Here is a 25592-nt window from a genome sequence, read left to right as displayed (position 1 = left end):
GTCCATTGTCCGTGTATCCTTCTCTGATTCTCTTTGTCATTAGCAGGCACAATGGAGAACAAACTACAGAATAGCCTGATATTTATATCTGTAAATATGCTTTGCCAGTTATCACAGAAGCTTATAGATTGAAGGGGAAATGAGTCCTTTCCATTGCTGAGGGGAGAGGGTGTCAGTGACGCTGAGCCTGCTTTTATCCCTGAAATTACCTGCTGAACTGTAGAGGAAGGATGCAGAAAAGGAGTAAGGACACTTCACCAAAGACATTCAGATGGCCAACAAACACATGAAGAAATGTTCAAAATCCCCAGCTCTAAGAGAGATGCAAATCAGAACAACTATGAGATATCATCTTACCCCAGTAAGAATAGCAAAATTTGACAGAATAGCAAACAGCAAATGCTGGTGAGGTTGTGGAGAAACTGGAACCCTTATTCACTGTTGGTGGGAGTGTAAAATGGTGTAACCACTATGGAAGGCAGTATGGCGCTTTCTCAAAAAGTTGCAAATAGAAATACCATTTGACCCATCAATTCCATTACTGGGAATATATCCTAAAGAAATCATAACTGCTACCCAAGCAGATATATGCACATCCATGTTTATCATGGCTTTCTTCACAATAGTAAAGAGTTGGAAACAACCCAAGTGCCCACCAGCAAACGAATGGATATTGAAGCTCTGGTATATTCACATAATGGAATACTGTGCTGCTTTGAAAAACAAATAACTCTTAAGATATCATACAAAATGGGTGACCCTGCAGGACATTGTGCTGAGTGAAATATCTCAATCACGAAAGGACAAATTCTGCATAGTGCCACTGTTGTAAAACGGGACTGACATTGGGCTTGGGGGAAGACTGAGAAAGATAGGATAAATTATGTATACTGCATTGAAACAGATGAAGGAAAGAACTGTTTAAAAGGGCTACGTGATTAGGTATGATTGTCATGACAGGAGTCCAGAACAAAGGTTTCATAGTGGAGTGGACTTGGGGGGAGGTATTGTATAACAATGAAAGAATTTTTCTTTTACTCTTTAAAACAAAGGCTGCATAGTGGAGTGGACTTGGCGTGGAGGGATTGTATAACAAACAAAGACTTTTACTTTTAAAGGAGAAGAACGAACTGCGGTTGGGTAGGTAGGGCAGGGAGAAAGGTGCAACAATGAATGAATGGAAATCCAAAGTCTCTGTAAACTTTCATTAAAATTAATAAGAAAAAATAAAAAAGGAGTAAGGATCTAACTTCTGTGTCTTAAGATCAAGTTCCAAAGACCACAAACACTGGGGTTTCTCAAATGCAGGTGGCAGAGCTGGTCCAAGGGCCTGTCAGAGAAAAATTCTGTTTGTGGGTTCTCTTGGAAATCTTTTGGAAGGATGATCGAAATTATGTTAGTCGTTATTTTAAACTTTCGGTGAGGTTATTTCAACCTTTAAAGTTAATTATATCAACTAGTCTAACACAGGGAGTACTTTTCAATAAAATAATTTGCCACTACCGACAACCAGGGTCCACTGCCATTGGGTCAGTTCCAGCTCCCAGGGACCCCACAGGGCAGAGAACAGCTGCCTCCTGGGGTTCTCGAGTCTGTAGTATGTTTACGGAAGCTGGCTGTCTCAGTTTTTACGTCAGAACAGCTGGTGAATTTACATTCCCTACCTTTTCTGTTAGCACCCAAATTCCTTAACCACAGCACCACCAAAGCTCCTTCAGAGTGGAGTTAATTCCTTTGTAAGAGACTATATTGCATAAGGGGCAAAAAATTTAAGAATAGTCAAATTAAAAAAATTATTTAAATTTCAATTTAAAATTTAAAGAATTTTAAAATTTCTTTAAAAATTAAGAATTGTCAAATTTAGAATAAATTTTAAAAAGATGAAACATTTTCATGCTTACTCAGATACAACTAGGTGGTCTCTCCTTTCCCCCCACCTTGGGTTAAAATACTGTTTTTCTGCCTGGGTACTCAATAACTCATTGCCATCAAATCAGAACTGATCCATAGCTTACCATCCAGGGGGGTTTTCAGTGGCTGTAAATTACACAGGAGGAGATTGCCCATCTTTTTCCCACAGAGCAACTAGTATGTTTGCCTGCTATTGGGTTGGCAGCACAGCTCCATACTCTCTAGACCACCATACGAGGTAATAGAAAACATTTGTTAAGCCCTAAACACTTGAATCATACTCAGCAAAGCATCTTTCATTGTGGGCTTCGCTTCAGAGCTGAGGCTTACTGACAGAACAGTAGGTTCAAATTGCTTCTCTCAGTCTCTGGTGCCTTGAGGGAATATTAGCAGCCCAGGTTCATTATTGAAAGATTTTTTTGTTTACTTTTTTATCTTTTTTCTTTGAGCACCTGTCGAGTTTATGTCTATACTGGTGTAGTCTCTAGGGAATTGTGCTGCTAACCCAATAGGGCCCCTCTCTGGTGGTTCGAATTCATCAGGCATTCTGAGGGAGAAAGGTAGGCATTCTTCTTCCAGGCTCTTTGGAGCCTTGGAAAACTCACTGGCGACTCCGTTATGAGTCATTTCCAATTTGGCAACAATGAGAGATACACTACACAGACAATTCTTTCTTGTTTTTGTTGAATGCTTTGTTTGTTTTGATGAGTAAGGTTTAAATATTACACTGACTTATTTTTGTACCTCTGGAGAAGAGAAGATAAAGTACATCAAGCCCTATATTATGTCTGGCATAGAGTGGACAGGCAATCCGTGCCGCACCCCCCCCCCCCCCCCCCCCCCCCCCCCGCCCCGCCTTTTCCCTTACCCGCCTGCTCTAGTCTTACAGCTTCAGTGTTTACCCAGTTGTCATTACATTCACAGCACCCTGGCCCTGTCCTCTCTATGAAATCACAGTCCATCTCAAGAGAAACAAGTTTAAAGTGAGGTCTACCAATTTCCATTCCTGACTTTGAGCTTGTCACCTAATTAAATGCAAATCTTCAGCACAAGTGCTTTTTAACTTTAACTCTCATGCCTTTGGCTCATTCAAAAAATCATATTATCTCGACAACAGTATAATTATTGAGTCCAATTTCAAGAAATAAAACTAAAAAGTACCGGCTGTTTATGAGCGAGGGAAGCAGTTGTTGAAAAGGTACATAGAGTCCCTGTTTTCTCAGAACTTACAGTCTGTTGGGTACAAATGGTTAAGGGCTCATCTTCTAACCTGCCCGTTCAAACCCACCCAAAGACTGCCTGGAAGACAGGCATGGTGATCTGATTCTTAAAGGCCACAGGGATTGAAAACCCTGTGGAGGACTTCTGCTCTGCACACACGGGGTCCCGGTAGTCAGAATCAATGAAGTGGCCATTTGTAACAATAGCACCAAAGACCAGTGAAAACATACAGCATACCAGGAGGGACTTGGCAAATGTAAATGCAGAGGCTGATTTTGAAAATTTTGTAAAAGCATAATTTTCTTTACCACCAAAATCAAAGTTCAGTAATTTTCTTTTATTAGAATCTAAAACATTCAAAATTACCACTGTTTAAGTAATGTAAACCAAATTTTCAAGTTTTAGTGAGTACCATCCCTTGGTAATGCAGTTTCTTTCTTTTTTTCTTTTTAGTTTAGGTAATAGTCCACACAGAGTTGTGCTGCTAACCCAGAGAGCACCTCTGCTGGCAGGAATCCACCAGCCAGAAAGGTGCACTGTCTCCTCCCATACAGCTTACAGCCTCTACAAACTCCCCCAGAGTCTCTCAGGGAAGGGTCAGATCTGAGTCACCTTGAGCCAGGGTTTTGCACTAACACTGTTGCATGGAAAACACAGTATTTCTAACCTTAAAAATAAATAAATAAAGGAAATGTCAGAATTGAAATGTAAAGATTAAAAAAGCAACTCCCTGTGTACAGCTTAACTAGAGGTTATCCTTTGGAATTGTTATTAGGTGTCATCAAGTTGACCACCATCTTTTGAACAAAAGATCTGAGCCTTACTCTCCCTGAGATGCCCGAGCCCGTTGTTACCGTCTCTGTGCCAAACCATCTTGTGGGAAGTCTTTCTCTGACCGTCCATCTTTCCCAGCATGATGTCCTTTCCAAAGCCTGTCCTCTCCTGACAGCATGTCTAAAGCATGTGAGAGGAAGTTTCACCATCCTTGCCTCTAAAGAGCTCCCTGGCTGTACTTCTCCACTGTAGACACTTTTGTTCTTTTGGCAATATGGGATATTCAGTTCTCTATTATAACACCACAGTTCAAAGACACTGATTCTCTGCCATCCATATTCATTGTCCTGCACTGAGATGTATATGAAGAGTTGAGATATACAGTTGGAATTGTGTTCTTGGTCAATCTTCATGGACTGATTAGTGTCAGTTACGGAAATGTTTTATGGGTGTTTTATTTGTTAATGACTCTGCATTATCATCTTTTTTTCAGGCCCTGTAGGAGTAGGGTTAAATGAACTGAAAAGAAAGCTGCTGATCAGTGACACACAGCACTATGGCGTGACAGTGCCACGTAAGTCCTTTACTGTTCTCCTCCACTCTTACTACTGACCATCATTGCTATTCCTTTCCATAGCAGGTATGGTGCCAAGCAGCGTCTAAGAATTTACTCACCTGGACCATATAATAAATCTATGCTGCATATCATGACAGGAGCACCCTGGTGTGCTAGTAGGCTAAATATCCCACTGCTAATTGAAAGGCTAGTGATTCGAACTCACCACCTACTCTCAGAGAAAGATGAGACTGTCTGCTCCAGCCTCGGAAACCCAAGGCCGTTCTACTCTAACCTACAAAGTCACTGAGTCAGAATTGACACAACAGCAGTAAATTGTTTTGAAATGGGGTGGCCTCTATATGAAGCCCTGGTGAAGTAACGTGTGAGGTAGCCAGCCGTTGGTTGAAAGGTTAGTGATTTGAATCCATCAGTTGCTCCAGAGAAGCAAGACAATCCATCTTCTGCCATGAAGATTTCCAGCTTAAGAAACCCAGTGGAGGTTCACCTTGAGTCAGCACCATCACTGGAACAGTGGGGAATTTGGGGGAGGTACTCTGTGATGTCTGTATTTTAGTGGGAGCTCTAATGGCATAGTCTGTAGGGAGCTGCAGAGACAGATAAGCCGTTTCCTCTCATAATTTACAGCCTCTGAGAACCTGCTGGAGAGTCAGCTATGAGTTGGTTCTGACTCCATGACAATGATCTTGACTATTTTTCTGGGAAGAAAACTGAGACACAAGAGGTTAAGGGGCTAGCTGTGGTGTGCACAGCTGATTATTAGCAGGCTGTTTGATAATCAAAGCTTCCTTGCTCTCATATTCTCATGGTGTATTTTAGTGCACATACGACATCAAAGTGTCTTTAACAAATTTTTAAAGAAAAATTTTGCTAGTATTCTGTTTCCTAAAATAAGTCCTAATGTTTTCCAGAGTTTTTCACCAAGTCACAGAGAGAGGAAGGAGACTTCTTAGGACATAAACCTTTCTTAATTATTTTTTATATGTAGTAATTGGCAGGTAGTGTTAAATGGGACTTTCATTGGCATACAATCTAAATATGGCAGGTTTCTTTTCAGTACACAGAATTAGATCTAGTTTTATAAAAGTTGTTTTCTCAGGCATTCTTACAAATGAAATGTGATGTTGGAAGCATTTTGATCTCCAGAATAAATGCCATTTGACTACTTAATATGTTGATGTTAGGAAAGCCGTCTAAAAGGCTAAATTGCAATGTTGGCTTTTTCAAGTGGTTTTAGCACTGTTAAATGTGAGAGAAAAAAATGCATTTGTGTATTGCCCTTAGCAATGTTCTTTAGTTTTGGAAGAGCTCAACTTTATTTTAGAATCATAGTTTTCTATTACCTCAAAGCTATTTCTTGTTACTACATTTTCCCAAATTATTGTTTGTAATACTTTTCGGCCATAAGTTATAGGATTGCTGGTTTCCACCAACAGAGATGAAAGTAAAGGAAAAATGTGGAAATAGGTTTCTTTATTTAAAAACAACAAAAAAAAAGTTAATCATTTACTTCTCTAACATATGTAATGAGATAGTTTTCTAGAATATTAGGATTGCAGGTAAGCAATTTATAAAGGAGATCTAGAGGATAGGAGGCAGATATAAGGAAATATTTTCTACTGAGTCTTCATCTCCTTAATGTGCCTTAAATTTCTTAATCCTTTTATAAGGTGAATATGAATAGCTCCATTTCTCAGAGAAGTAAATAGAGGTTGAAAGGATACTTTGACTTATTCAGAGTACAACAACAAGTGACAGTCAAACCTGGATTTGAAACAAAGACTATGCAGAATTGGGAACCACCGTTTCATTTCAGTTTTCCCCCCAACCCCACTGAGAATTTGCATGTCCCACCTCAGAGATAAGAACTCAGAATCTACATTTTAACAAGATTCCCCAGTTGACCTATAACAGTCATCTAGTGGGAAGAGCCAGCCCGTATTTTTTTATTTGCTTCTACCTGTGAGAAATCTTATTCTTGATAAACAGCATTAATATTGTTTTCAAGCTCTAGGTTATCAACAAATCTAAAAGACTTCACGTAATCAGCCTTCGGAAGTCACTTAATAAAAAAAGTAGTTTTTAAAAGATAATGTAGTAGATACCAAACACTTGATGAATTCCAAAGTCCTTGTAGTCTGGAACCTGGTCACTGCAATCCCATCTGCTAATCACTTGTACAGCTTCTCATGAAGAGTTACAGAAGTCGTATTTTCATGATGAGAACAAGGAAAGTGGACATGATAGGCATATATCACACCTTCATAACCCTCAGGTTCTAGAGTTCATAGGATGTCTTAGCTGTCATTTCTAAAATCACAAGATTAGAAAGTACCCATTTGGAAAAAAAATACAAGGTTTGGGATGGTTTTAACCTTTTTCACCCTGACAGTTATTCTGGGATTTTATTGCCTTTCGGGACGGAGCGTGTTTCCCGTCTGTCTTGCTGTAAGCACAGTGTGTTCAGACAGTGAGCTGTGGCAGTGTACTCACCTGCCAGTATTTTCATCTTACTAACGTCAGGATTTCCTAGTGTTAACAACTTTGTATAATGTACAGCCTTGCAGTTGTATGCAGAAATTCTCCATCAGTGACAAGATGTCAGACTGGATCATTCAGACTGAGTGTGAGACACAGACCTGTTTCTTTTTAAATGTATTTGGTAAATTCATGAATGTATTGTTCCTAATACATTCCCTAATGTGGTTCCAAATGTTATCTTGTAAACCTCCAAGAAGACTCTATACACAGAGTATTGATTCAAAGTGTTTTGTCATTAGAAATGAGTGAAGACAGTGGTTTTGGGATTTTGGGGGGTTTTGTTTTATTTTCCTTTCTTTTCTCAAATTAATAGATAACAAATTATATCCTAAGAAATTCTTAATCTTGGTTTCAGCAATATTTGTTCAAAGCTTACTATGCTATTATTCCTTTGTTGGCTTATTGGTAAGGAGTTGTGCTCCAGTGCAGAGGTACACTGTTCAAACCTACCAGCTGCCCTGTGGGAGAGGGATGGACAGTCCCCTCCTGTGAGATTTATTGCCTCTGAAAATTTGCCGGAGGGCCAACGATGGGTCGGTTCTGATTTGACTGTACATAACTACTGGAAGAAGTTTAGCTAGGATACTCCTCAGAAGGGAGGATGGTGGGACTTCATCTCACATCCTTCAGGCATGCTATGAGAGTCCCTGGTGGAGGAAATCATGCCTGGTATATGGTCAGAAAAAAGAGAAGATTGATGAATTGATGTAGCTGTGGGCTTAGCACAGCAGTGATGAGAATGGCAGAGGGCTGGACAGGGTTTCTTTATATTGCTGTGGGTTGAAGCTGACTTGACAGCACCTAACACCATTGTTTGCTAAAGGAAACTCCAGCAAACAGCAATTTAAGTTCGTAGAAAAGGAAGTTAGCCCAAACTCTAAACAGGACATCCTACTGGATGTAACCTCTCTCATGCATAGTCAAGTTTTCTGCTGTATAACGTATCCCTGGTTTTTATGATATAATGAAATTTATCAGGACTTTGTTCTGCTTCTGTGAGAAAGACTTTTACACAAAGAAGAGCAGTAACTCTTGGTGCAAAAACATTCTTAATTAAAGGTTGGAAGGTCAATTATATTCTAAAAGAGGATGTTTGTAACTTGACAAAGGAGGAGCAAATAGCACATAGAAGTCATTGCCTTCATTCTGTTACAAAAACAAAATGTTGAAGGCAGACCTCACTATGTACCAGTTACCGAAGATAGTAAGACAAATGCAGTTTACCTTACATGGAGTTACTTCAATACAGACAAATAAGGATAATAGCATAATACTTGAAAAATAAAGATTTTTTTTTCCAAGGGTTGAAATACTATTTTCATTTAAGGAGTATTTTTTTCTGTCATCCTTTTATAAGATGATTTATTATCATTAATAATAATAATAATAATTTTTAATGAGTTTACAGAGACTTTGGATTTCCATTCATTCATTGTTGCACTTTATTCCCTACCCACCCTTCCCCCTAGTTTGCGCTTCTCTTTAAAAAGTAAAAGAAAAATTCTTTCATCGTAATACAATCTCTCCCCCAAGTTCACTCCTCTGTGCAACCTTTGTTCTGGAATCCTGTCATGACAATAATCATATATCCCTTTTAAACAGTTCTCTCCCTCATGCAGTGTACATAATTTATCCTATCTTTCTCAGCCTCCCCCTAACCCCGATGTCAGTCCCGTTTTACAACAGTGGCATTATTTGTCCTTTCATGACGGAGATATTTCACTCAGCATAATGTCCTCCAGGGTCACCTATTTTGTATAATGTTTCATGAGTTCTTTGTTTTTCAAAGCAGCATAGTATTCCATTGTGTGAATATACCAGAGCTTCAATATCCATTCGTTTGTTGATGGGCACTTCGGTTGTTTCCAACTCTTTACTATTGTGAACAAAGCCTTGATAAACATGACTGTGCATATATCTGCTTGGATGGTGGTTGTGGTTTCTCTGGGGTATATTCCCAGTAGTGGAATTGCTGGGTCAAATGATATTTCTATTTGAAACTTTTTGAGAAATCGCCATACTGCCTTCCATAGTGGTTGCACTATTTTACACTCCCACCAATTGTAAAATGGTGCAACCACTATGGAAGGCAGTATGGTGCTTTCTCAAAAGGTTGCAGGAATGCCATTTAAGGAGTATTTTTAAAAGTTATGAAAATATAAGGGCTAAGAGCACAGACACAGTGCAACTTAATATTGAATCCATATTTGAATTAATATAGTCTTAACATCAAAGTGTGGCTTAATGGCACTTTATTTTATTACTCTAAGTTACTTTTTAAAAAACTTTAATCAAATACACTTGATGATTTCTTTTGTAAATTTTCCTTAAGGTGACTGGTGTGGGTTTTCTTAACTCTTTATAAATTAAACCGCAGACACTACCAGAGCGAGAAGAAGCCAGGAGAGTGATGGCGTTGAATACATCTTCATTTCCAAGCATTTGTTTGAGACTGATGTTCAAAATAACAAGTATGTGGAAATACAAAAAAAATGTTTGTGTGACTGGTTTTTAAGCATGTGCCCATTTATTCCATTTTAGACAATTGGACGTTTCCCTCCTTTAGAAATGTGGTGTATTTTTAATTATAGAGCAGTAAAATGATGACAGTATGGTTCTTAATGTCTATCCATTTTCATTTCTCACATCTGATAACCTGACCTTCTGCATTTCTGTTAAGTGAAACATAAAATAATTATTTTGTAGAGGGAGGAAAGGTGGCTAGCAAATCACTATGGTCTTCAACCTCCCTGATTGAATCCTATTATATAATCTAAATAGAATGGGTTTTTAAAATTTTTTATTTTATGTTGGTTCTCACTGTGTTTCACACTATTCTTCATTCATATTGTTTCATACAATCATTCCCATGCATTATGTTTTAATTAATCACCATTGGACTATGCCCACCATTATCCTATCTTTTCCAGTCCCCCATTTCCTTTAGCCCCTCCACCCACCAAATTGTGCAACCCTGTGATTTCTCCCCTACCCATCCTCTCCTCTTATTTTAAAAAATAATTAACTATAATTTATCCCTATGGAACACAGTTCTACTCTGACACACAGAGCATCACCATAAAGAATCAACTCAGTGGCAAGTGGTATTAATCTCTTGAATTCTATCATAGTCTCCACCGTACACATTACTTTTCTCTCATTGGCCTCTTCATGAAGCTAAAATATTATTAGTGATCTTGCTTATGCAGAGTCTTATAGCTAGCACTAGGCTGCTTTTTTCCCCACCCCACCAGGTTACCAGTTTACTTAACCATGAATATTTTAGGGTATCAGAGAGTAATGTGTGTTTTAATGTGGTATTTTATTGAAACATCAAAATGCTTTTTTCTCGTTTGGCCAGTCATTGTGTTTTTATAGCACATAATCGGCTGCCCTGGCTCCATTGGCCCGCCACCCGCTCCTCCTCTATTTCTAAGCCAAGCTTAGTTATTCTGAATTGTGCAATGAAATTTCAGTAGTTTCTATTGTTTGGCTTATTCCCTGTTTTATTGCATTGCATTAGTTCTAAAAAAGAGGTGATGGAAAGCATCAGAGTATATGGCTGGACCATAGTACTTTTTTTCGGCTTAAGTGTAATACAAGCAAGTGCTACTGATTTGAAAATATAAAATAGAATATTTCTTAAAACTGACATTCTGAAGTTCTTAAAATACATATCCTATACTTGGCTAATTATAATTTTTTGTCAAGTCACAAATAATTCTCATAATGTCTCTCATTATATGCAGGTTTATTGAATATGGAGAATATAAAAACAACTACTATGGCACCAGTATAGATTCAGTTCGGTCAGTGCTAGCTAAAAACAAAGTTTGCCTGTTGGATGTTCAACCTCATGTAAGTAAAAGAAATGAACTATTCACCACCTTTCTGGCCCTTGTCATCTACTACACTTCATGAGAGGATTTCAGCGTGGGGTACTTTTAAAGTCTAATCACTTTGGGCACATAAATGGTTTTTCTAAGATTACAAAAGCATTTAAATATAATAAAAAGCCTTTTTGTATTCAGAAAATAGCCTTTAGTTAAAAGTGGAGCGATGCCGAAAGATCTGTTTTCTGTTTAGTTTTGTCAAGTACAATGAGTGCTAAATATCTTGTATTTTTTAACAAAAACATTTTGCACTATTATTTTAAGTGCCTATAACATTAACAATTAACCTTATCGTTCTAAGTGTATCTTAGGAGTGTCAACCAATCAGTGAAGCCTGAATAGCATCTCACAGGAATTATAATGAACGAGCAGCCATTGGTCTGGCTTTGCCTTTCACTCTGGCCTGACATTGTCTGAGAGTGAAACTAGCGAGTTCTCTCATGCCACCTATCCTCCAATAAAGAATGGCCCTCAGCCTTTTTTCACTCAAACCACAGATTCACCATGGGGATGTGCCCTACTTATAACCTCCAAGTGCCAAAATGGCAAGGAGAAGCCCCTACATCCCTTCAGAGAAATCTGGAGTGTAAGGGTACCAAAGCTTATCAGGCAAGTTGACTCCTGACCCAGACACCCACAATTAGTGGAAGAATTCTTGTGAAGAAACTCTGCTGGTGAACTGTAATCAACTCAGGAAGATAATAGAACTACCCTGCGGGGTTTCTGAGGCTGAACATCTTTACAGCAGAGGCCTACCTCATCTCACTTCTACTACAGGGTGGCTGGTAGCTTGGAACCAGTATAAATGTGGTTAACAGCTGAACCCTTACCCCCCTGTGTTACCAGGGTTGTCACTGCAGTTACCTCAAATGTGCTTCTAGCCTTCCTTACCCAGCCCTCACCACTACTTTCACACTTTCTTCATGTTTACACACAGCCTCTCTACCTAGTAACTTTTCAGTGGAATTATTCATATTCTAGACAGGTTCTTCCCTATAAGTTTTAAAAAAACAAACAAAAACACCAATCCCCCTTACTAGCAATCACTCTTGATTATAGATGAGTAAAGACTGAACAATGTGAAATATTTGATAAGAGACTATTGATACCTTCATAGTGAGTTGGAACCAGCCCTTTACAGGAACTCTGAAGAGCAGAAAGGTGGCAAGGAAAAAGTTTGAGTTGACGATTGCAGTATTTATATGTATAGAAGACTTTCTATGTACCAGCCAACACCCTTTGAGCAATTATAAAAATCCATTTCATAGCATGGTTAGCCACTTCTGTTCACCATTACTTATAGTACATTTCAAAGTATTTGTAAATGCGGCTTCCATTCTCCAGGCCACTTTTCAGAGTTCTTTATTGCATTTAATTGTCAACATTACCTTGAACAATAACACAGGAAAAACCCACTGACCTTAATTAAAAATATCTTAAGGATTTCCTCAGAAAATACCATGTTGTTGTATACTAGCTCATAATATTATAAATACAGTGTTGGGTATTTTTTTTTTCCTTGCAGACAGTAAAGCATTTAAGGACACTAGAATTTAAGCCCTATGTGATATTTATAAAGCCTCCTTCAATAGAACGTTTAAGGGAGACCAGAAAAAATGCAAAGATTATTTCAAGCAGAGATGACCAAGGAGCTGCCAAACCCTTTACAGTAAGTGGCGATGGTTGGCAATAATATGTAAGCAAAGCTTGAAGCAGGTGTGTGGAGGCAGCCACCTTGGAAAAGCTGCAGTGTTTGATGTTGTGAGCCAACATCTGGAAAAGATAGAATTGTGTTTTGCTATGTATGTTTTGAATGATTGCACCTATGTACATTTTGAATGCTTGCACTAGCATTGCCTTTTGCACATCTATAGATCTTCATAGGAAATTCACTCAAAAATGTGTAGTATCATATATATATATATATATATATATATATGAATATTTTTGAGGACTATTCATTGTTATAAAACTCCTACCAATTAGTTTCAGACTTGCTTTCTATTTAAAGCAAAAGGGGGAAATATGCCCAAGTCAGTTACTATTACTCGTGAAAACTAGAAGTCTAAATGTAAAAAACATAATTTGCCTTTTTTATTTATCCCCATGCATTAATAATCAGATTTAAGAGAGTGCAAGAAGACTTGTATTGTTATTCAGTAATATTTCTGTTTAGGGATGGAGTTTGTGGAATGCTAATGACTATAATTGCTTCTGGCAAAGCTTTTCATTCTGTTTTTTTCTTTTGTCTCAAAATAATATACTCTACCTTTGGATCAAAACTAAAAGGCAAACATTTCATTCCCAGTACTTGATAAATCTTCCCCGCTAAAAAAAAATACAAAGTACACTCATGCTGACTAGATATAATCATGATGTTCATTATTCCGTGCTCATAATTAACAGTGAAGTGAAATTTTCTATTGTGAAATTTTACGTGACATCAAAATGTGGACTTTGAAATTATTTCAGTATGTTTGAATATAAAGGGTTTTATTGTATACTATTTATAAATTGAAAGGGTATATTTTTTCCAGATAATAAATGGTAACATATTCTTAGGATTTGGCTCACTTAAGTTTATGCATATAATTATATAGTCTTGACTAATATAGCCAACTAAAATACTTATTGGTTTAAAAAAGGTGAGTGTGAATGGCTCCTGCACCACTTCTGAGGGCAGTAGGGAGGGCATGGTAACTATCTTTTTATAAATGCGTCCAACTGTGAAAAAGTGGTGTATAAGTTGCTGGCTGTTATGCAACTGGTCAGAATGTCAGCATAAACAGTCCTGTCACCGCCTATTTTAATAAAGAAATATCTCAATTATGCTAAGTTAGTGACTGATTTTCCAGATACTCAGAGAAGGTAGAAGATTTGGTCTTGTCAGAGCAGTCAGTTAGGAGCAAATCAGAAAGATGTTACTTAAAAAATTGTGACTGCCAGGGAACTCATGGTAAAAGAGAGTCATTTTCATTTCTGGTTCAGGTGAAGGAATGAACATGAGACAGCATTAGGTAATCCAGCTGTAAAATGTTTGCATTGATATGAAGTGATGTCATTGCTTGGTTAACCAATTTTAAAAATACTTCCCTTTGTAGGAAGAAGATTTTCAAGAAATGATTCAGTCTGCACAGATAATGGAAAGTCAATATGGTCATCTTTTTGACAAGATTATAGTAAATGATGATCTCACCATGGCCTTCAACGAGCTCAAAACAACTTTTGACAAATTAGAGACAGATACCCATTGGATCCCAGTGAGCTGGCTTCACTCATAACTGAGGAGAAGCACCATAGCCTGCTTTTCTAAAGACTGCATGATTAACATAAATTCAGTTACCATTTTGGTGGTAGGGTTTTTACAGTCCACATCACTGTCCTTAATGTCCCATGTCAGTTTTGTTTCTATCTTTTCACAGCCTTTTTTCAAGTCTGATGTGTGTATTGTTCCAAGATCAAAATGTGTACAGTACTATGTTCTAAGTACAACTTTGAGCCATCTGGTTTTCTCTAATATAGTTCACTCTCTAACATGAGTGCACTAAAGAGAAGCAATAAGAGACAAAAGAACGAAGGAAGCTCCGTGCTCTTTTGGATGCTATCAAGCTTGCATGCTAGCATTTGAAGATACTAATAGTTCCACAGAGATAGGACATTTACTCTATTTTCTAGGCAGATCATCACAGATTTAACTGGACTGGCACTAAGAAGAGGTCCTTTCATTGAAGATGTGAGATTTTTCTTACATATGCTTAAGGTGTTGACAGTGTGTGCATTTCAAAAGCTTTCTTTAAGGAAACTACTGAAAATTTCCCTTGAGTAAGTCACTTGCACATTATAGCTTGAAACATCCTTGAGTACATTTCAGTGACTCAACAAATATTTAGGAAGGTCAGATAGACTTTTAAAAACTATTATGCACGTAAACTTTAAAACCTTTCCTTGGGATGTTACTCTCAGTAAGAATGGTGGTATCTTAGTGGTAAGTAGTGGTCATTTTTATTTATAAATCCTAAGAGGACATTCTGGAATCCCTGAAATGGTTTTCTTTAGCTGCCTTTGAATTTTCCAAATAAATTATAAAAATGTATTTATAGCATAAAAGACACATTACTGGTGTGGTTAAGAAAATGTCATTTGGGAAAAAAAAATACATCCTTGATCACTAAGATGTATTTTAGAAAACCTGTAATGTTGTTTATCATTAAAGTGCTATCTAACACTGACCAGGTACCACCCTAACCTTGCCATTTAAAAAGAAGTTTTTTAAAGAACTTTATAATGTAAATATTTAGATGGGATCTTTCCTTTTTCTTCATACTACTGATCATTAGGAAATGAATTTTATAGTTCAAAATACTAGAAATGTCTATTAACTGTATAGGAGAACACCCCCTATAGTTTTTGCATGCATAAGACCCTGCCAATCAAAAGTCATTGCATTGGTGACTTTAAAAGAGAAAGGAGAAACTATATATATATATATATAATTTTATGTTGATTTGTAAAGACTGTAGATGTCATGTTTAAAGGAAAATAATATCTAGTGAGATTTTATATATTTATGAACTATCTGAAAGGCATATTTTTTTAATTATCAAATGGGGCTGTTCATAAATTGATTATATGTAAAGGTGTCATAATTTAAAGTAGTGGTTTTATAAACCAGAGTCAACATTCCATGTAAATATTTGATCTTGATTTGTTCCCTGGCAGATCCACAAGGGTGTTATGTCTACACTGCATATGCGATCATGTCAATTACTGGATTCCTCCAGGTGTGTCAGAGTAGATACTAGAAACAGAACACTCCCACCACTTTGACAGACTTTCTCTCCATAAGAGACAATTAGACTACATATTACTTAACACTTACTGTTTGGATTATGTTGTTGATAAAGTTTTTAAATTAAATAGCAAGTTATTTAGCTTTGAAAAGCAGGGAATACATTGCTAAGTTTGTGTACTAGAGCCATAATTTAAAACTGCATAGCTCATATTAAGAAGTATAATTCCCAAGTTGATGGTTGAGATAGAGCATTATTTTCTCTGAATGTTGTCTAAAATTTCCTACAAATTCAAATTTAGTTTACAAAGAATGGAAAATTGTAGAATTAGATAATCATTGAAAGAGTTTAGGAAGTTCAAATTCTGAAATACCGATATTGGTTTGTTTCGGTTTTTTTTTTTTATCATTTGCTGATAATTGCCTCAGGTCTTATTATAGAAGTTGATAGAGCTTAAGGTGGTGGAAATTGGCTGTTTCTAGGATGAGGCAGCTTGAAAAATAGTGCTTTTCAGATTTATCTCCCTGTTTAGATAAGAACTGATATTTTTAAATTTTTTTTTATAACTGGGGGGGGGGAAGTGGACATGGGCAATTTGATAAATGCCTTATCAGATATTATACAGCCTTGAAAGTTAAATAAATATACATGGTTATTTTGATGCTTAAGAGATCTAATTAAAATATAAGGCTGGGCCAATTCCAACAACTTGTTAATTACTGGAACAAGAGGCCTTTGATGCTGTATTTTACTTCCGCATAAACAAGGGGGTAGTAGCATTAAGTTTCTTAATGATTCTTTTAGCCGCCTGGTCCCAAAATGTCAGCCAGATATTAACACAAGTGAAATATTTAGTGCAAGTCCGTGTATTGAAAGGCCACAACCAATAAGTACATTCTCCCGTTACTAATAAATTTAAAATAGAAAGATAAAACTAATGTGTATTTTTTTTACCATAATCTGTTTTCCCAGTATGAAAGTTCTTGATATCCTAAAGCTGACATTCCTTGTCTTCTGTAATAATTGAATGTATTGAAAACATATAAAGTTGACAACCATGTAAACATCTCAGACTTATAGAGCTATATTGTTAAAAGCCTCGTGAAGATCCAGATTTTTATTATTTATTTCCTTCCTGACTAGTAAGAAAATTTCTAAATTAATGGAAAACCTTTGATCTTAATAAAGTATCTTTAAAGTATGTTTGGGTTTACTTGAAAAATGGTTTTGTACTTGGATGTTCTGTCATACTGGTGCTCCTTTACAGCAAATTCTGTCTTACACTGCGATATCGGGTCATTTATTTGCACTGCCATACCTAAACCTACATATTTTTCCAACCAGCCATGTATTGATTTCAGCAATGTTGCAAGTGACCTGCCATTCACTAGGCTTTCTTTTACTATAAAGTACAGAAGTTTAAAGATGTGGGGAGACAGATGGCTCAGGAGCACCCACTCGCCACCTTCTACCACAGTCTCATCATTTCTCATTCATTCTCAACCCCATTGGGAGTGAAGTGTTACACCAACAATGTGAGAGCTATCATCTGCCTATACTGAATCTACTTACAAACCTGATCCATTCTTAAGTGTGTGTTTAGGTTGCATTTGTAGGTAAGTCAGAACAAGTGTATAGAGTTCTTGGTGTGCAAGAAAGAAAAGGAGGCCTAGTCATGCAGCGGTTAAAATACTGAACAGCTAATCCACTGGTCTGTAGTTTGAACCCCCAGAAGAAATATGCTTCTTTAAAGCTTTGTTTCCAGCCTTGGACACTGGGACAGCTCTACTCTATCCTAGGAGTTACTCGGAATCAACTCAAGAAGAGTGGGTTTGGCTTTCATTTTGTCCCCAGAAAAGAATGGCAACAATAATAATAATACTTAAACTCATGGAGTTGGGGGCTTAAAATGAGAGCATCATTTCACGGAAAGCACTTGGGACAAAAGCCTAGGAAAGAAATACCCAGTAAATGTGAGTTCCTGTTTTAGAATGATCATTATCACATTGCACAATTTTAAAATAGTTGTATAAATATTCTTGCTCACCCTACATAAACATTTCCCCACTCTTTTTTTTTAATCATTTTAATGATCATTTACAGAGATTTTGGATTTCCATTCATTCATTGCTGCACTTCTCTCCCCGCCCATACCTCCCCCCTATCCCCTTCGCTCCTCTCTTTCAAAAGTAAAAAAGACTCCCTCCCTGGTACACAATCCCTCCGCACCCTTCCTACCGCCCCAAGTACATTCCACTATGCAACCTTAATTGTGGACTCTTGTGATAACCTTAATACCCTATCATACATCACTTTTAAATTATTCACTCCCTCATCTGTTTCAGTGCAGTATACACAATTTATCCAGTTTTTCTCAGTCTTACCCCAACCCTGATATCAGTCCCATTTTACAACAGTGGCACCATGCAATACTTGTCCTTTTGCATCTGAGATATTTCACTCAGCGTAATGTCCTCCAGGCTCACCCATTTTGAATAATATTGCATGAGTTCCTTGTTTTTCAAAGCAGTGTAGTATTCCATTGTGTGAATATACCACAGCTTCTCTATCCATTCGTTTGTTGATGGGCACCTGGGTTGTTTCCAACTCCTTGCTATTGTGAACAGAGCCACAATAAACATGGGTGTGCATATATCTGTGTGGATGTCAGTTATGGTCTCTTTGGGGTATATTCCCAGTAGTGGAATTTCTGGGTCAAACGGTATCTCTATTTGCAACTTTTTGAGAAAGCGCCATACCACCTTCCACAGTGGTTGCACCATTTTATACTCCCACCAACAGTGAACAAGGGTTCCAGTTTCTCCACAACCTCACCAGCATTTGTTGCTTGCTATTCTGACTGGGGTGAGATGATATCTCATAGTTGTTATGATTTGCATCTCTCTTAGAACTAGGGATTTTGAACATTTCTTCATGTGCTTGTTGGCCATCTGAATGTCTTCTTTGGTGAAGTGTCTGTTCATATCCTGTGCCCATTTTTCTATTGGATTACTTACCTTTATCTTGTTGTGGTGCTCAAGTATTTTATAAATTCTAGATATAAGTCCCTTATCTGACATGTCATTACCAAATACTTTTTCCCAGTCTGTGGCTTCCCTTTTGACCCTGTTGGAGAAGTTTTTGAATGTGCATCTCCCCACTCTTAAGCTTTCCTCATAATTTATATTACTGGCTTTATTTTAAAAATTTCCAATATTACCCCCACAAATGATACATCAAGAACTAATTAGCTAATCCTCAGCAGGACAGTGAATTGAATTACCTTTAACCACTGTGTTTACAATCTACCAAAACAAAAAGCCTGATGCCATCCAGTCAGTCCCAATTTACCATGATTCTAGCAAAAGCAGACCTGCCTCATGGGGCTTCCAAGGCTGAAAATCTTTATACAACCACCCTGCCACCTTTTTCTCGCTTACAGCAGCTAGTGTGTTCAAACTGCCCTTTCTCTTAGCTCAGTATTTAACTCACGACATCACTAGAGCTTCTCTGTGAATGTTTTCTAATCAGCTCCAATTGGAAAACGTGGCACTTAATACTCATTAATGTCCTTTCTCTGCAGTCCTTTCTAGTCATGTATTTTTCCCATTAAGTACTGGAGAGCAGGGAGTATTAGCTTTTTAACAACTCTCGCAGATACATACAAGTCTTACTGCCACTGAGCTGATTCCAACTCATGGTGACTCAGATGCTTCAGCATAGAAATGTACTCCATGGGGTGTTCTGTGTCCTGGTGTTGAAATGGTTAAAGACTGGGCTGCCAAGAGAGAGGCCAGTGGTTGAACCCATCAGAGGTCCTTCAGAAGAAAAGCTTTGACAATCTGGTCCTGTAGAGTCTAGAAGGCCCTGTGGGGCAGTTCTGCTCATAAGGGGTTGCTGTGAGTCAGAACTGGCTTGACAGTACAGCAGTTTTGTAGAAGGAAATTGCCAGGCCTTTCTTCCTTGACCTTTCTGAGTGGATTTGAATCATCAACCTATGAGTCACTCATGGGCCATCTGGCAAGCACACACAAGTATTAATTACTGCCTGATCAAATTGCATTGAATGCCTATGTGGTTTCCAGACAATCGCATTTAATCTTCACAAGTGCCTTATAGAAACTATGATGTGTAGCACAGTCAGACCAACTCTAGCTGATGCTCCAACAGGTTTCCAGAGGCAGTAAATCAAATAGGAGATTGCCTTCCTCTCATGGAGCAGCTGGTAAATTCAAACTACATGCCTTCAAGTTGGCAGTGCAACTCCTTACCACTTACGCCACCAGAGCTCCCTGTGGAAGCTATCATCACATGCTTTTTTGCATTTGAGAAAACTGAGAAACACAGCTTTAAGTACCTCGTCCAAGGCAATTAGTAAAATCATAGGTAATGAATAGAATCAAGGTTTGAATCCTAGTCTAGGTTGTTTCCCACTTAAATTTTATTTCACTTCATCGTGCCTCCTGGTTTGCTCTAAAACTTAGGATAGTGTTGGAGAGGGGTAGGTCATTCTTCTAATTAACCAGTTCACACAGTCTTTTTTATTTTATTATTTTTTTTTTTTCACAAAACTGATCCTAAAACAATGACTATCCTCAGAGCCGTACAAAATCTTACATAGCTTAACAAAGTGCTGCTTGAGTCCCAGTTCCAAGTGATAAGTTGTGATTGGCCCAAGTCTGTCATATCAACTTCTCTTCCCAAGATGAGTCTGGGTTGGGCCTTGTCTCCTTGGGAGGCATGAGAAAGACACTTTTCTTTCACATCAACAAGCAAAAGCTGCATGAGAAAGTCCATTAGGTAGCTGTGCTCATCCTGCTTGAATTGCTTGCCAGAATGAAAGTCATCATTTTAAACTCTGAGCTAGTGGACAAATGCCATTCTCCTGAGTGTGACTGTGAGATGTGAAGCCCCTCTGTTCTGTCTTGAACATTTCTATCCTTCACAACCCTGGTCCTTGTATCTCAGTGGAGATGTCAGCCTGAGGGATAAGAGATTGGAAATTATTCAGAAGAGACTAGCACTAGAAATAGCAGAAGCTCTTGGGCCTAGTAGAAGGCAGTGTCTGCTGAACAGAGAATTGAGCCAAGAACTAAAGATAGTCCTGGAAGCAGCCAGAATGGTTGATGACTAGGACAGCAAGACTTTCAGAGGCAGCTGCAAGAGCAAGATAAAATATGTGTGCAGTGGCAGAAATTCCACCCAAGCTGCAAGGAAGTCTTTTCCAAGTACAAGAGGTGGGGCTTCTAAAAAGTCTGGGTGCACTCCACATAGGAGCTGTTCCTCAGAGCTGTTCTGTTTCAGAGCCTCCAGAATGCCCTCCCAAAGCTGCTGGTTGAAAACTGGACCTGCACCTAAGGAGCTACTTTAGAGGAGCTGGACTGCATCGGTCCTGAAGGCCACAGCATGCCCGTAACCCACTAACACCTTTGACTTGCCTGCCCAGTTTCTTAGGAGTAAACACCAATTTCTCACCATTAAACCTCTTTATTGCATGCCATCCACTTTCCATGGGCTCAGTCCCTGGGCATACATTGTATGTTCTGCCTCTAATCATATGGATGGGATATTCATGGTGGTGGTGGTTATTGTTACATGCCTTACATCTCATAGTGACCCTATGAAAAACCTTGCTCTATCCTGCACCGTCCTCACAATTTCTGTTCTGCACAAAAACATCATTTCGATAGTCATTATGTCAGTTCATCTCATTGATGGTCTTCCTCTCTTTTGCTGATGCTTAATGTATTCTAGCATGATGTTTCTCCCCATGGACTGGTTCCTCCTGAAAATAAACCCAAAGTAAATGAGATGAGTTTCCCCATTTTTGCCCATAAGGAGCACTCTGGTTCCATTTCCTTTAAGACAGATTAGTTTGTTCTTTCAGCAGTCCATGAGATATTTAGTACACTTCACCAACACCATAATTGAGAGGCATCAGTTCTTCTTTGGTCTTCTTTATTCATTGTCTAGTTTTAAGATGCATAGGAAATAATTGAAAATATTAAGACTTGAATTGGGCACCCATTAGTTTTTAAAAGTGGAAAGGAAGAAGAAAAATCAATGATCTAACTCAATACCTTCATCAAACAGAAAAAAACCAATAATCATACAGCCTCTAGAAGAAATGAAATTATAAGGGCAGAGCTAAAATCAATGTAATAGAAAACAGACAATTGAAACCATCAATAAGACTAGGAGCTGGTTTTTTAAAAGAGTCAATAAGACTGAAAAACCACTAGCAAACTTACAAAAAGAAAAAAAGACAGAACTATTAACATGATTAAGAAATTATAGAGGTGACATCACAATAGAACCCGATGAAATTAAATTGATAATATCAAACTATGGAAAGCTATACTCTGATAAGTTAAAAAACCTAGAGGAAATGGAAAAATTCCTTGATCTTCATGCCCCATGTAAGTTGACTCAAACAGATGTATAGAACACTTGGACAGACCCATCAGAAAAGAAAAAAATGAACAGGTCATCAAAAGACTTCCCCATAAGGAAAGTCCTTGATCAAATGGCTTCACAGCTGAATTCTACCAAACATTCAGAAAAGATCCAACACCAATACTACTTAAAGTATTTTTAAAAAATAGAAAAAGAAGGAACATTCAAAGAGTCATTCTATGAAGCAAGCATAACCCTAATACCAAAACCAGGCAAAGGTATTACCAAGAAAGAAAATTACAGACCAGTATCTCTCATGAATATAGATGCAAAATCCTTAACAAAATCCTAGGCAATAGAATCAAAAGCACATGAAAAAAATAATTCATCATGACCAAGTAGGATTCATAACAGATATGCAAGGATGGTTCAACTTAAGCAAAAACAATGTCATTCACATTAGCAAAGCAAATAACAAGAACCATATGATCTTAGCAATTGATGCATAAAAGGAATTTGACAAAATCTACCACCACCCCTTCCTGATTAATACACTCAGCAAAATTGGAATAAAAGATAATTTCCTCAACAGTGAAAAGAATATATGCAAAACCAAGAGCCAGTTTCATTCTCAATGGAGAAAGACTAAAAGCATTTTCCTTGCAAATAAGGACCAGACAAGGATCCCCACTGTCACCACTTCCATTCAATATTGTATGGGCAATGCTTGTCAGGGAAATAGGACAAGGAAATAAAAGACATCCAGATCAACAGAAATGGTTAAACTATCACTATATGTAGATGATATGATAGTATATACAGAAAACCCCAAGGACTAAAAAAAAACCACCCCAAACTGTTAGAGCTATTAGACCAATTTAGTAGAGTGGTAGAATATAAGCTTATACGGGAACCAAGAAAGCAATACCATTTATAATAGCTAACCACAATTGAAATATTTGGGAGTGAACCTAACTAGAGATGCAAAAGACCTGTACAAAGAAAACTGTTGTTGTTGTTATGTGCCGTCAAGTCGTTTGTGACTCATAGCGACCCTATGCACAACAGCCCTAAACCCTGCTCTATCCTGCGCCAACCGCACTGCCTCTGACACACCCATCCCGATTACCCCAGTCACCGAATCAATCCATCTCATAGTACAGAATATTTATTCAAGACACAATAAAAGACCTACATAAATAGGAAAATGTTCCTTGTTCATGGGTAGGAAGACTCAATATTGTGAACATGATAATCCTACCAAAAGCACTCTACATGTTCAATGCAAGCCCAGTAAAGATACAGAATTTGTTTTTTCAGGAGATCAAAAGGGAAACTAAAATTTATCTGGAGAGAAAAGAGACCCCAAATAAGCAAAGCACTCCTGAAAAAAACAAAAAGTGATAAGCATAGCACTCCATGACCTCCAAACCTACTACAACAATAGTAACCCAAATAGCACTGTACTGGTATAATGACAGACACATAGACCAATGGAACAGAATTGAGAACTCAGAAATGGACCCAGTTATCTATGGCCAACTGATATTTGATAAGGAAATTAAAGCTATCAAATGAGGAAATGACAACCTCTTCAACAAATGGTGCTGTCAAACATGCAGAAAGCTGAAACAAGATCCACATCTTACACTATACCCCAAAAATCAACTCAAGGTGTATCAAAGACCTGAGTGTTAAAGCCCCAAACCATAAAGTTCGTAAGACACAAACTGGGATCAAGCTTAGAAGGCCTAGCCTATGGTATAAAGAGACTGCCTAAACTAGCTAAAAATGCTCAGTCTGAAGAGGATCATTTTGATGAATGGGACCTTCCAAAGATTAAATTTCTGTGTGCATCAAAAACTTTTTTCAACAGAGTGAAAAGAAAATTTTCTGACTGGTAAAAAACATTTGGCAATACCATTTCAGGCAAGGGTCTCATATCAAAAGTTTACAGAATCCTACAGTGCCTCCACAAGAAAAAGACTGGTAACTCAATTACAAAATGGAAAAAGATATGGAAAGATTTTTCACAGAGGAATATATTCGGATGGCCAACAGACACATGAAGAAATGCTCGTGATCACTGGCAATAAGAGAGATGCAAATCAAAATGACAATGAATTATCATCTTGCTCAGTAGCAGTGGTAAAGTTTAACAGCACAGTAAGTAATAAATGTTGGAGAGGATGTGGTGATATAGGAACTCTTGTACATTGCTGGTTGGAATTAGAATGGTAGAGCCATTCTGGAAGGCTGTTTGGCACTTCCACAGAAAGCTGAACTTAGAAACTCCCTATGACCCAGCTATTCCACTGCTTGGAATATAGCCCAGAAAATGAGAACTGAGATACAAACAAGAGACTTGTACACCAATATTTATATCCATGTTATTCACCATTGCAAGAACAAGGAAACACTTGAAATGTCCAACCACAATGGAATGGTTTGGGAAAGTATGGTACATTCACACAATAGAATACTATGCTGCACACAGAAGCAATGATCTTGTAAATTACTACCAAACTTGGGAGGGACTGAGACCATTATTATATGTGAATAAACTCATTCATTATTGTAGAAAGAGTATGAGGATTGAAGGTTGGTGGGGGGAGGGGGTAATGGGTGGAAGCACAGGGCTTAATATGGGGGGTCAGGCAATAATCATAAGGTCAAGCAGTTTGATGGAAGGAAGGAGGCAGGGATGAAGGAAATGGGAAAGATCCAGTGTGAAAACAATATATATGAACTTTGTAAATAAACCAGTATAAAATATATATATTTTTTTTTAAAAAACAAACCACTTGGTATCTTTGCTCATTAGAATTTTGGATATACCCTTCACAGCAGATTTCCCTAATGCAACATGTCTCGAGTTCTTTACTGATGCGACCAAGGATGTTGATTGTGGATTTAAGTAAAAGGAAATCATTGACAACTTCAATCTTTTCTCCATCTATCATTATGTTGCTTGTTGGTCTGATGGTGAAGGTTTTTATTCTCTTGATATTGAGGTTTAAGTCCTATTGAAGGCTGCAGTCTTTGATCTTCTGTAATAAGTGCTTCAAGTCTTCTTTACATTGTTCATTTAAGGTTGTCATCTGCATAATGCTAACATTAATGAGTCATCTTCTAATCCTGATGCCACTTTCTACTTCAAGCTGAGTTAATAAACTCCATAACCATGAGTATGGTTCTCTGATATCTGTGTGGCCACTGCAACAGATTTCAGACCCAGTAGTACAGCAGTATGATTAGTGTTAAAATTATCACAAGTAGCCGTAGCCTCCAATATCGCTTGAGGCTCAATGTCAAGAAGACAAAGATTCTCACCACTGGGCCAATTGGAAGCATCAGGATGGATGATGAAGATATTGAGATTGTTCACTGCTTTAGTTTGCTTGGCTCCACAGTCAACACTCTTGGCACCAGTAGCCAGGAAATTAAAAGGTGCATTGCCATGGGAAAGTCTGCTGTTAGGGACCTCTC

At 37.8% G+C, this 25592-nt stretch overlaps 1 protein-coding gene across 1 annotated transcript in view; it reads left to right on the top strand.

The window, feature by feature from the left end:
• Positions 1 to 14198, top strand: part of MPP7 (membrane protein, palmitoylated 7 (MAGUK p55 subfamily member 7)) — a 151360-nt gene extending 137162 nt beyond the window's left edge. Inside the window, exons 11-15 of the mRNA XM_006887090.1 lie at positions 4400 to 4480; positions 9402 to 9495; positions 10774 to 10882; positions 12443 to 12586; positions 14019 to 14198. Of these exons, the coding sequence (XP_006887152.1) occupies positions 4400 to 4480; positions 9402 to 9495; positions 10774 to 10882; positions 12443 to 12586; positions 14019 to 14198 (608 nt within the window). The remainder of the gene's footprint in view (positions 1 to 4399; positions 4481 to 9401; positions 9496 to 10773; positions 10883 to 12442; positions 12587 to 14018) is intronic.
• Positions 14199 to 25592: the final 11394 nt, after the last annotated feature.

This window comes from Elephantulus edwardii, unplaced genomic scaffold, assembly GCF_000299155.1.
Source record: "Elephantulus edwardii isolate Elephantulus edwardi_28Jun2011 unplaced genomic scaffold, EleEdw1.0 scaffold00054, whole genome shotgun sequence".
NCBI lineage: Eukaryota > Metazoa > Chordata > Mammalia > Macroscelidea > Macroscelididae > Elephantulus > Elephantulus edwardii.
The sequence above is the reverse complement of the archived record's forward strand: the minus strand, read 5'-3'. Positions and strand labels throughout refer to the sequence as shown.